We start from the raw sequence: 13008 nt of genomic DNA, 5'->3' as shown, positions 1-13008 counted from the left end.
TGACAGGCTGTGCAGTCGTCGGTACACACCCAGGCGCTACCAACAGAGCGGGCCTAGCTCTTTCTTAATCTCCAAGGCTCTCCATCAGGTCTGTTGTCAGAGCCTGAGCACACCAAGAGATTCTGTCTTTCTAGATGCAACACAGAACCATGGAAGCACCGTGCACATAATGAGTCAGTGCGATGTGAGGATGGAGGCACATGAGACTCCTGTGCACATAAGCTGGGAAGAAACCTGCATACAAATCACACGTCTATTTAATAAAGAATCTGGAATGGATGCAAACTCATTCAAATGAAGAGGCAAGCAAACAAATAAAATCTTTCTAATATGATTTAAGATCTGTGTGATTATATTGTGGGAAAGTCTCTAGATCTTAAAGTCCTATGAAGTTTAACAAGCCAAATGTAGAATAATCCTATTTTTCACTATAGTGATCTGAAGTTTGACTGAAAAAGAGGGTCCCAACAAAGGCCATAACGTCAGAAAATAGCAATTATCTCACAATTAAGTTTTAATTTAAATCTTAGCTTGGACAATTTGTGATTATCCTTATTTTCCTTTAAGTTTTAAACATCCAAACTTCAGTGTTTACTTCTGTTTCATGAGGGCAGTAAAAATATCAAGTATAAAAACACGTACCAGCATCATAAAATTCATTTTTCATCATATTATGAATAATAACAAGGATAATATTGTCAGGTAATTCATGACACCTACTCTGGGGCACACATTGTTTTAACTGCATTCAATATGCTAAAGCATTTAATGCTCATGACAATCCCATGAGGTAGATGCTATTATCCTCCTCCTTTTCCAGGTGGGTACAGAAAAATACAGGAACCTAGAAAAGCCGGAACTGCAGTGTGGCCAGCACAGCTCCAAAGCCTGCAAACTTCACAGCAACCCAGAGTACTTGGCGATCTGACTCTGGTTGTCTACAAGACCCTGTATTTTACCTTAACTAGCTTCCAGGCTGTACTGATGTTGGTCTGGGCAACATACAAGAAGGGAGGCTACACTGCTAATTAATGCTCTCTAAGAATCACTCCAAAAGCACAGACCCACAGGAGAATGTGGGATTACCATCACTTTGATCTGGCAGAGATCTGCCTTAGAACTATGTTTATTCTGGCTGTTTTTGAATAGTCTTCATTCTGAAACAAACTATACCAAATCTTTCTGCTCATTTCAAGACTCGTGCAAAAAGCTTCCAAGGTTTCTCTGCCAGACATTTTGATTCCAGAAAGAGGTGGCACCATGACACTGTGCTGAGGTGTCCTAATGCCTCTGAGCCTTACTTGTCTCCCTTGTTCCCAAGGTGCAGGAATCAGACTAATAAAATAAACAGGACATCTGGAGCAGTCTTTAAGCCCAGGATAATTAGGTTACAGAAAGGACTTATTCTTTACTTTCTTAGAAAAATCATCTGGTTTTAGAGAGTGCGGAGTGCGGCCTGTCAGTACAGAGGGAGCAGCAAAAGATCAGTCAGTCAAATGCACTACACAGGCACCTGTTGGGACAGACAGACGTGGGCCATTTGTTTACCTCATCCTATGATTGTGCTTTTTAATTCTTCTCATAAGGAACTCGGTGAGCAATAAAACATAAGAACATAATCTCAACTTTCCCATGAAATTAATCAGAACTAGCTATTCAGCCTATATTCCCCTGATAAATCACTATTCACTTACCCAAAATAGTAGCCAAAATTTAAGATCTAACAAATTTTGGGGGAGAGTAAGAAGATACCACTTTTCTGTCTTTGCATAGCATCTGCTAGATATAAACAGATTTTGGTGTTATAATGAAATTATTTTGCATTCTGTAAAGCATAACTGTCCACGCCTGCAAGTTTCTGAGTAGAATGTGAACCTTGACTTTAAAGACTCATATTGAAAAAGTATTTCCATGCAAACTTCTGTATGTAAGGTGAAGGTTTCCTTCTAAGTGGTAGAGATCAATGCTGTGGCCCCTGATAACACAGACACAAGACAGCACCCACTCTAAAAACAAAAATCCAACCAAACAAAAACAACCAAACCCAAACATGCACAACAACTGACCCCAAACATTGAAGAAATACCTTCATTTTTGTCAGGTGACGATGAACCTAAAGCACAGAACGAGAGCTCAGTATGTGGCGTGCAGCTTTCCGAGTCAGCTTTGAATGTACCCATTGCTCACTTCCTAACAGTGACATGACACATTCACCCTACCAACCGACAACAGGGGGGACTCGGGAGCAGTACGTACGCTGGGACTGAGACACCATTTTTGTCCGGCTTCTCCCTCTAGAATCGGTCTTGGCATTTCCCACAGCAACAAGTGGTGTAGAAAGCTTGGCTCTCACCCGACCTGAGGAACAAATATTTACGCAATTAAAACACTTCCTGTAACAGTATTTAGTATTAAGAAAGGGGACTTTCACTATTTTCAAATATTTTTAAACTCTGAAGCAAGGCAGCCATTATTTACATATTTCTCTTAAGAATTTAAAAGTACAGTTTAGGGTTTGCTTTCTAAGATTGCATCTAACCTAGGCTTATCTGAAATTCCTTGGCTTCGGAGAGTCTCCAGCCTTATCTTTCAAGTATGTGGGACTACAGCCTATAAACCACCAAGCCCAAAGATACTTCTTTATACATGTGCTGTGTAAGAATAGAATCGCCAGGTATGGTGGCACACACCTTTGATCCTAGAACTTGGGAGGCAGGGCAAGAGGATCTCTTTGAGTTAGAGACCAGCCTGGTCTAAATGAGACCCTCAAAAGACGAGAACATAAAACAATCCCTCCCATTCTGTTTCTAGAAAATTAGGACTGTTTTCAAATATCCACTGGAGCTTTAAAGATAAACAAAACTTAAACAATCTTCCAGACAGTGTACTTCTAAAGAAAGCTGCAGAAGAGTTGCCATCAGCCAACTCTTTCCCAGACCCATTCCTTTCACCTCTACCTCCATCTCAGCCCTGCTCTAGAACCACACTACAACTATTTCCACTGTATTTCCAGGTTTAGTTTTGTTTTGCTCATTTGTGGTTGGGGGTATAGGGCAGGATCTCTGGTCCTGCTGGAACTCACACTGTAGACCAGGCTGGCCTCAACCCCATTGAGATTTGTCTTATTAAGATGCTCGCCACTCCAGCGGGCTCCTGCTAGAGCTGAAGTATCTGAGTGAGCTGCCAGTAGTAAAGATGGGAGCTGGTCAAATCCCCACCGCTAGGTGCGCAAGGCTCTCCAGCCTCTCAGGCAGAGCACAAGAGCACATTATGTTGAACACAGAAGAGAAAAAGCATTTAGAATCTTTGTAAATTAAGAGGCATAACTTTAGGGAGTCCCAAAAGTTGTGACTGATCTAATCTGACAGTCCTGACTGGGAAAGGAGCATGCTGAAGAGTGGGGCTGGATTAGAACATGAGGACTGAGTGTGGACAGAGGAGTGGTAGGAGCTGGGAGTGAAGCAGAGGCAGACGCAAGGAGAGAGCATCCTGGGCATTGCCTGAACACTATCACCAGCAAGGCCCCAGGAGCCCACACTGCAGGCCCCTGAGCTTTAGAGTCTGCTCTGGGCAGGTCGTAATTTCCTCATGACTGAAGACCAGTGAAGAGAAACTGAATGATTACTTTTGAATAAAGGATCCACCTACATTCTAGCCACATACTAATGCTTTAAATTAGAAGTACTTAAGTAAGCTGCCATTCATTGTCAGTATCAGAACTAATACTTTTGGAGTAATCCAATTTAAAACTATTTTAAGCCACCACAGTTAATATAGAAACAAAAACAATTACATGCTTTTGGTTTTATACTCAAGAATATGTTGTTCATGTCTAACTTAGGAAAAAAATTGTGTTTAATGAGATAGTCTTCAGGAAGGAAAAATACAAAAACTAAATTATTTTCATTTCTACAAACTCAGAAGGAATTTTTCTTTTAATATGAACTGACTCAGGAATGTCTATGTAGTTATATTCTTAAACTGAATTTGAATCAGAGACCAATTCTGTAGTCACTGATTCAAAAATTAAAAGATACACTTCAAAATAGATGAAATAAAAGTACTTAATTTCCGATGATAAAGCAGCATTCCTAAGAAGCAGAAATGACATGGCATTAACTTTTTAAAAGAGAGGGGGGAAAAAAGGCAAAAAAAGAAAAGCATTTCTGTTGCCATTACTGGGAAAAATGGAATTACATACTAGATATTATTAAATATGTTAAACAGTAATGTTTTTCTAGCATGAGATGACTCAGGATATAAAGCAAAACTGCACGATGAAGAATTAGAAAAAAAAATTTACACACAATGAACACAACCAAATATAGAATGCAAAAGCTACCACGGCTGGCAAATGAGGGTCTGCAGATAAATTAGCCTGCTTTAGTTCCAGTGCACACTACCCATGAAAACTGTGAGGTGGAGGGTCTGTGTTACTAATAAGTATTTACTTCTTACCATCTTCAGATGCTGTTCCTAAATAAGAGAAATAAAACAGTATTTCAACAAATTCTGAAAATGCTACCTTATAATCCCCTCCCCCAAGATTCATCTGAAAGGTGAGAGCAGAATGTAATGAATTTAGCTTTGAAGACATTCACGTGAGAAAGAGTAATCTGACAGAATTCACAGTTCACACCAAAAAAGTTAAAGCCAGAAAACTAAAAACAGCAAAATTCTTAAATTTTGAGAGGGTGAGAAAAATCCGAGAAATTAATTACTTAAGAACAATTTAACTCCGATTACATTTCCTTGCAAATAAAGTTTTACACAGACTTCTCTAATGCAGACCCAACATTCTGTTCATTTTCAAAAGGTTTTCATAAGGGAACTAGAGCAAAACAGAAATCAAGCCCATGACCTCGGCCGCACTTGCCTAACATTTTCCTCAGAGCACAGACAAATCGGAGGGCCTGACAGTAACGCTCAGCTATTTTATCCACTCAACGGCCGGGTGTGTGACCTGCTGAGCAAGCATGAAAGCCAGCAGCACTCACCCCCACTAAGGGGCAGTGAGACTGCACAGCCACACTGTCAGATGAAGGCTTGGACACGGGGGATAGCACATCGGATACCAGAGGACGCCTCAGAAAGGGTTTTAACTCTGCCCCAAACAAGAAAAGCACGCTGATGGTTAGTGAAAAGTTTTCACAGTACTCCAGCAATATAGAGAGGTTCAAGGACGTCTAAGAGTTCAGAAAGAAGTCCCCTCCGGATGGCTGTCATTTCCATTCAAAAGGTTTTAATTATGACGTACTTTAAAATGGAGATACTAAAAATAACACATTCCTATCCTGAGATTAAAATAAGCTTCCATTTCATTAAAATAGAAAAAATGAGATGAATTCGCAGTTTATGTAATAACTGAGAGAAACGGTGCTTTGCTTCCGTCTCTCCCACAAACCCGGTAACCTATCTGAGACCCCAGCTCACACCATCGGCCCTGACAGGAAGAGAGTGCCGGAATGGTTTTATCCCTAGTGTCTGACAAAACATGGTACAGGTTTGTGACTACACCGAAGCAGCCACAGACAGGCTGCAATAATTTGAATTTAAAAAGCAAAGCTTAAACTTCAGTTTTAATTAAATGTTAGTTTAAAAACTCAGAATGTACACCTGACGATCAACATATGAACTGTGACACAGTCCCTGCCCCTCTCCGTCAGCTGGTAACTAACACGTTAAACAGACCTAGAGATTCCTTTCCTCCTTCTGAACCCAGTACTGTAAAAGGGAATAAGAAATTAAAAATATGAGGCCTATTTTTCAGGGTTCATGTGAAATAGTTTAGGTAACTGACTTAAGTTTCAAAGAAAGTACAAGGAAATTCAAAGCAGATAAAAGCAACTCCAAAGCTAAGCTGGGGAGCCCTGCAGCCATTTCACATGAGTCCCCGATACATAAACAGCACACTTCAGAGAACTGCAAAGGAATCAACAAGGGCCAGTAGCAATGGGGAAAGTATGATAAAAGTCTTACCATCCATCTTGTCAGAAGTGTCCTCTTTGATGAAAGAGCAAGCAAAGAACAGAGGAAAACTCAGTATATTAGAAACAGACTTTAGAATCTCCACCACCCCACCCCATTTTTTAAAAAACAACAATTGGCTTGTATAGGCTCACTTTGCCATCTGGCCTCTCACAGATCTATCTTTCCTTTGAACTTGCAGCTCCTATAATCACACATCTGGGTAAAAACGTCTATCTCTGTCCCACAAGTTCCTAGCGAAAACCCACACAGCTTGTGATCAGGTGGTACCAGTGAAGATCAGGCCTTTAATATCTGCCACAAGAAAGGTAGCATAGTAGGACTGACAATGCTATTGTTTTTGAGGCCCACATGTGACAATCCTCGTGTCCCAGCCTCCAGAGTGCTGCAGTCACAGCTATGCACCACCACATGTGGCTGCTGCTCTCCTGCAGATCCTGTGTGTGAGGCTGGACCCTGCTAACTCAGCTCTCAAGGCCCCAGTGATAACAAGGTTACAGGACAGCAGAGACTCTCAACTGCCATAGCAATCAGCCCGAACCGTATGCAAACAGTATGATTTGTGGTGAGCACCAACTTTCTTCTGGGTGTCTGGAATTCTGATAATTGTGGCTTGCTGAGGAAGCAAAGAGCCAATATGACCAGCTCCCTCTCCCTACCCCACCCTGGACTAGAAGTCTTAATTAAATGAGCTTCCTTAGCAGAAGCACTGGTTGACATGTTGTAGCATTTCATGCCAGAAGAAGGAGTCTTTCTTCCTAAGCCTAGCTCTTGGGGTGAGGACTATAAAGCACACATCAGACCTCCAAGGCTTTCTCCCTACTGGTTACGTTGTGTAGCCTTCCACTCTAATAAACCTCACCTACAAGCCCCAAATTGTGGTCCTTATGCCAAGTCTAGCAATGTTCCTCCTCTTGTACTCAAGACTATTCAAAACCTTTAGTTACTTCTTGGACCAAGAGCTCTCAGGCAGACAATCACAATATTCCAAAGACGCTCTTCCCAATCCCCACCTGGTCCTGCAAACACCATGCCAGAGTCTGTGCCCCGCCCCCATTTCTTCCTACCCTGGCTCAGGCCTTTCACAGCAGGGCTGCCTCCCAGCTCTGCTCACTGCAGACAACACATGCACACCTCACACCATCTGTAGGAGATGCATCAGGATGCACTTTCTTCATCCTCACTTTCTTCCTAAGCTAACTGACCACCTTGGTGTACACACAAAGATCCTTGAGCAAGGAAGAGGAGAGTGTCAGAGCTGAGAGAACTACAGAGCTTCTCATCTTTTCTTGGCCATCGGGCATGGCAAATTTATAGACTCTGGTGCCAATTTCTTCTACAACCAACTAAAATTTGACTTTTCTCTAACTGACCTTACTAAAAATCATTTGTTTTCTTTTCCATTCAGGCAGTTCCATAAACTCTCTATTAAGAATACCTATGTATGCTAGATAAGCATTTTGTCATGAGCTATACTCCAAAATACGCACGCACACACGCACGCACGACATTTTATATGACACTAAGCTTCCTCTAGAAAATTTCCTCTAGGTAAATTTCAAAACACACAGGCCACCTTTGTGCCACAGAATTCAATGCTTAAAAAAAAAAAAAAAGCAGCAAATTAACCAGTGGCAACTGCACGAGAAACTATATGGAATTTAATGTTACCTTTTCTTTCTGCACCCATTCCATCTCAACTGTTTCCTAAACATTTTGAGTGTGAGGTCTTGTAGCAGCTTCAACTCCAATGCATGAAAGTCAACAAATCATTAGCCCCTAGTTCTCAGCAACCAAATAAACTGAAAAATCGCTAAGTCCAGAATATCCAGATCCTCAGTACTTAGCAGGAAACCTGTGAAAAACTGAATACAGTAAGTGATTGAAAGAAAAATGGACGTGATCCTGAGTTCTGTAAGTTCCGACATGATAAACCAGGTTGGGTATGGGAGCAGTACGGAGTTAAAGGGTCTCGTGGGCACAGAGGTGGGGTGAGTGCTGCCGTGCCCAGCTTCTAGGCAAGTGCTCAGATCTTAACTCATATCCTCATGCTTGTGTAGCAAGTGCTTTTACACACTGAGAGCCTCTTCCTAATCCTGTTCTCACTTCCCTTTATTTTATTGAAACAGTGTCTCCTTATGTAACCCTGGCTGGCTCAGAACTCAGAGGTCAACATGCTTCCCCAGTCCTGAGATCAAAGGCATGCAACAGGACACCTGGCTTTTTGTTTTGCTTTTATTTTGCTGCCTCTACCTTCTTTTTCTTCCTTTCTTTCTCCTCCACCACCTTCTACAGGTTTTTTTTTTTTTTTTTTTTTTTGGGTCCCCAGTTATTTTTTTACTTCATTTCCTTAGGTTGACAGAACCCTCCTTGCCAACCCCTCACAGCTTTGCTGAGGCTGAGGCCTTTTAGTTTCTCCACCAGGAGGGGATCTACTCCTCACTGTAGAGAACAGAACCAAAAGGGAGCTGAGCCGTCCTTTCCATGGTCTTAAGGGTGCCACAGGCTCAGATATTCGCAGTCAGGAACCTCAGTGGCAGCGAGAGCATATGTATGCACCATTAGAGCACCACACCAGGATAAGAGCACAAGCTCATATGCAGTAAATATGCACAGCTAGAGTGGTGGGTATGTCTTCAATCCAAAGACACTCAGATTCAAAGGGCATGCAAGAGGCCACTTTCTGGAGGAAAAGGTAGACTTTTATTTTTTGGTATAATTATTTAATTACTCAGTTATTGGGTTAGAGAGAGAGAGAGAGAGAGAGAGAGAGAGAGAGAGAGAGAAAGTGTGTGTGTGTGTCCGTGTCCCTATCTATATATTTTATTTATGCTATAAAACATATGGAAGTCAGAGGATAATTTACAAGAATAAGGTCTCTCCTTTTATCAGGATGTTACTGAACTTTTACCTGAGCCACCATGCTGGCCCTGGATCCAAACTCTAAACAATTAACAAAGCTTCAAGTATTCAACTGCCATCCAGGAGTCTTGCACCATCGCTAACTGACTCAGCACTGTGTGGGAAAGACCAGTTCATCATGCTCTCATCAACAGTCCAACACAGTCTCAAACTTTCCAATATATTCATATTATAGGCAAATTTGATATCTATTTTACTTTTATGATCTATTTATACCTTATTTTAGTTTTTTCTTTTTGTGGAGGGTGGCAAAAACAGTCTCTGAGTTTATATTTCATATATTAGACTTAAATTAAGACCATGGTGTATTTAGATTTAGAAATTTTTTCAGTGATGTGAGATTAGATGAATTCTTATCTGTTAGGTTTTCAATAAATTGTATTACAATTTTGTTCAAGAGTCTGGTCATCTGGGATGTATTATAACATGGTGTGTTACAGGTTGCAACTTATAAAACACTACCATTCTGGCATTCACCAAATCTCTGTGCCCTTTACTGTACGCCTGTAACCGATCTGCTAGTGTTCTGCACTACAACCATGAGGCAAAAAACAGAAGTGTGGGTCAGAGACTCAACATGGATAACTAGCCTTAAACTTTTAAAACATACAGAAAAAAACCAACTATGAACGGCATTTGGAATGTATGCCTAAGCTTTGATTAGTCACAGAGGCCCGTTACAGTCCTCCCTTGGCCCCAAAGGTAAAGGGACAGAAATACGACCAAGGAAACAGCAGATGTTTTCAAAGCCCGAGTCTCTCCTCTGTAACCACCAGGGAGGTGCGTCTTCAGTGCAGTTATGGAAATTCCACAGGCACCGATGGAATCAAGAACAGTATGTCTGATCAAGATGAGGAGGAAAACAATGGAGACAAGCCCAGACCAGGTGGCTGACGAGTACACAGGTCATTCCAAACAAGCGAGAATGAACCAGAAATAAGTGTGGCATTTTATTCTGTTGTCACTGAGAGCACAGGAGAGGGAATGAGCTGTCTTACCTAGTGATGCATAGGAACCTGGATTCAGGGCACCTGCGCCTAAACGCCCACTTTGCACAGCCTGTCCGGCAGCATGATGCGCCTTGGCACCAGCGGCAGCATTCACGTCAATGTCACTTCGAGAGCGCTGCAGGCTTCCTGGAAGGGGGCTGGCTTTGCTGCCTCCCACCGATACTATAGAAAACAAATTAGCCTATATTACTTAAATAGCTGCAAAGAAAAGGAGGACACATGAACTCAAAATCATCGTGAACTCATCATCTGTGGCAACACACAGTCCACAAGACAGCAGGGGCCCAGTGGCCAACACCATAAACATCACCCTAAAGTCAGAATGCTCAGTTTTAGTTAAGATAAAAGTTTTCTTCAGTAATTCTGAATAGTTCTTTGTTTCATTTTTCTCTCATGGAAAAAATGACTTTTGATTATCAAATTGACAAGGATGTTTGGTAACAGAAGAGAGATGTTTAAGACTGATTTGTGGAAAGAAAACACTAAAATATATGAGAGTTATTATTCTTTACTATTAGAAAATGCAAGAAAAGTTAGTCTAGGACGAGGGATATTTAAAAATTAGTGGAGTTTTGTTACTCTTAGGAAGTCTGAGTCAAGACATTAGACTGACATTTAGGTCTAGTTTTTACAAGAGTTTGAATATATTGTGAGCCCTACCTCAGTGACAGCTGTAAAGTCACCTGAGTGGGTCCTAACCCACATTTTAAAGCAATGAAACACAAGAGACACAGTGGATCAGTAAAAATCTAAACTCTTTCCCCAAAGCCTCAGCTGCTAGACAGGTCCAGAGTCACAGTGTGTGCCCATGATCTGTGACACTGGGCCATGAAAATATTTTCTTACTGTAGATCACATCAAAGCACTTTAGGCACTACTGCTTAGAACAACATCAGATGTAACTCTTACTCAAAGAAGTAATTACCTCTTCCAGCTACAGCTGAAGGATTTGCTGTTGACCACTTAGATGAAAAAGGACGACTGAAAGGTAAAAAGAAATGTTTTTAGTAACAAGACTTGGTTAATCATTCTGTTAAGAACGAAATAGCAGCTGTCAAGAAAGTTGAGACATTTTCCTTTAAAAACAGTTGTTTTCAAGAATTAGCTATGAAACGAAATAATTGACAATGAACAAATGGAGACCAGGTTACATTACTCTGCTCTTCAGCACAGATAACTCAATGTTGCACTACCAATCACTTGCACCTGGAAGTACTTCACTTAGAAGACAGAGACAGCATGGCTCTTACCAGCATACAGGCAGCTTGGCACACCAGTCTTGCCTCATGTGACCCCTCCACTGTCATATGCTGGGAACACACTACTCACTACATCAATTATTTTATGGTATCGAAACCGCACAGAAGTCAAGTGTTCCCACACTTCCATATAGAAACAAAATGGGACTCATTAACCTAACCATAGACCAAAGAAATCAACAACAAGGTCACCAGTTTTCAAGGTCTTGGTAGATGCAAGCTATGCAAGTTGGGGAGAGGAACACATGAGTGTCCAAGCATATGGCCTTACTTGAGGCTTTCTTGTGAGCTTGATGAGGACCTGTCTGACTGTGGAAGAGAAGCTACACTTCCAGAACTCTTTAAGTATGTTTGAAGACTTTTCTGATATGATGGCTCGAGGGAGTTGTACAATGTTTCAGCTTCACCAGGAAAGTGGTTTCTAAGACCCATGTATGTCCTGTAAAGAAAGAAAGGGACATCAATGACAGCTGGTCATGACTACAGGAACACAAACTCACATGTTCAATGCAGTCTTCGTGTCAGGTAAAAACTGTGTAAACTGAACAAATTCCAATGGAAAAACTTAAGGTTTTGAGAAAAACAGATCTCAGTTCACAGCCCAGTTGTGGCCACTCATAGCTCACATGTCCCTGAGTGACCTGGACCTCAAACTCCAGAAGCAGCTATGGAGACAGAACCCTCTTGAAGGACTAGCTTCAGGATTAAAAAATTAAAAAGAGTCTAGCTGTGGTAGCATATGTCTTCAATACCAGTGCTCAGGAGGTAGAGGGGTCAGATCTCTGTCAATTCAAGGCCAGCCTGGTCTACATATTAAATTCCAGGCTAGCCAAGGATACAGAGTGAGAACCTGTCTCAAAGCAGACGTGGGGTACCAAGAGCCTTCCTTAGTATCAGATGCATAGTTCCTACTCAATAAATTTGGCTTTCTTATTGGCAATGGAAGGTGACTAGTCTCTGATGGTGACTGCACTGGTCACAACTAGTAGGTTATGACATGCCTAGCCAGCGTTAGTGAATAAAATGCACTTCAATTTTGCTGGAGAGTTAGTCCAACAGAGTCATTGGGAAGTTGGTGATAGAATCACTTCTCAACATAATTCCTTAAAAGTAGCATAATACCTTAAATATGACTAATCACATTGTCACAAAAATACAGTACAAACTTACTTTCTTGCCTCCACTCTGGCCTCAGCATCAGCATCATGAATTCCCTTCTTAATCGTTTCAACCAAAACAGCTGCATGTCTATACAATAAAGGCACCTTTACATTAACATTTCATATGTATTTCACCACATATAACAGTTATTCTCATATAATACACACCTACCCCAAAGGAGAGGGAAAACTGAAAGATTAATTAGCCAAATAATTAAGACTGTAACATCCCCACCCCACTTCCCACCACACAGTCTAGGATGGTCTTGAACTCAGAATCTTTGGCCGTCAGCCTCCAGCGTGCTGAGGTTACAAGTGTGCAATTCCACATCTAATGGCCCTCTCTCCTTTCCTATTGAGATAGGTCTTTCTATGCAGCCTGGATAGCCTGGCTTAGGTTCTAGCCCCACTAGCTGGAACTGCAGGTCTGGCCTGGTCAAAGACCGGAGGATTTTCTAACAGTCTTCCCTGACAGCTCACCCATACACTGCTTCTTTCTGGTACTTCTGAGACTACAAATCTGGAAGTAAGTATTGTTATAGAATCCTGACAACAGTTAAATAAATATGTGATATTTAAATTTAATATAAACTTGATGGTGGAAAGCCTGTGTGGTGGGTTCCTTACTCTTCCATTACTGTAGGAAATGATTTGCTCCGAATCTGACCT

The 13008-nt window shown here is 41.4% G+C and overlaps 1 protein-coding gene across 27 annotated transcripts in view; it reads right to left on the bottom strand.

Moving 5' to 3' along the window:
• Positions 1–13008, bottom strand: part of Clasp2 (cytoplasmic linker associated protein 2) — a 182605-nt gene that overhangs the window by 62185 nt on the left and 107412 nt on the right. For 12 of the 27 annotated variants that reach the window (XM_032910960.1, XM_032910961.1, XM_032910957.1 and 9 more), the window contains 7 exons: positions 12350–12427; positions 11451–11618; positions 10846–10901; positions 9909–10082; positions 5980–6003; positions 4459–4476; positions 2257–2358 (listed from right to left, as the gene is read on the bottom strand). In XM_032910960.1, coding sequence (XP_032766851.1) covers positions 2257–2358; positions 4459–4476; positions 5980–6003; positions 9909–10082; positions 10846–10901; positions 11451–11618; positions 12350–12427 — 620 coding nt within the window. Of the gene's footprint in view, positions 1–2086; positions 2114–2256; positions 2359–4458; positions 4477–5979; positions 6004–9908; positions 10083–10845; positions 10902–11450; positions 11619–12349; positions 12428–13008 lie in introns of all 27 variants that reach the window. The other 15 variants (XM_032910953.1, XM_032910954.1, XM_032910955.1 and 12 more) reach the window with 4 other exon arrangements.

This window comes from Rattus rattus, chromosome 8, assembly GCF_011064425.1.
Source record: "Rattus rattus isolate New Zealand chromosome 8, Rrattus_CSIRO_v1, whole genome shotgun sequence".
Taxonomy (NCBI): Eukaryota; Metazoa; Chordata; class Mammalia; order Rodentia; family Muridae; genus Rattus; species Rattus rattus.
This window is presented reverse-complemented; position numbering and strand designations above follow the sequence as displayed.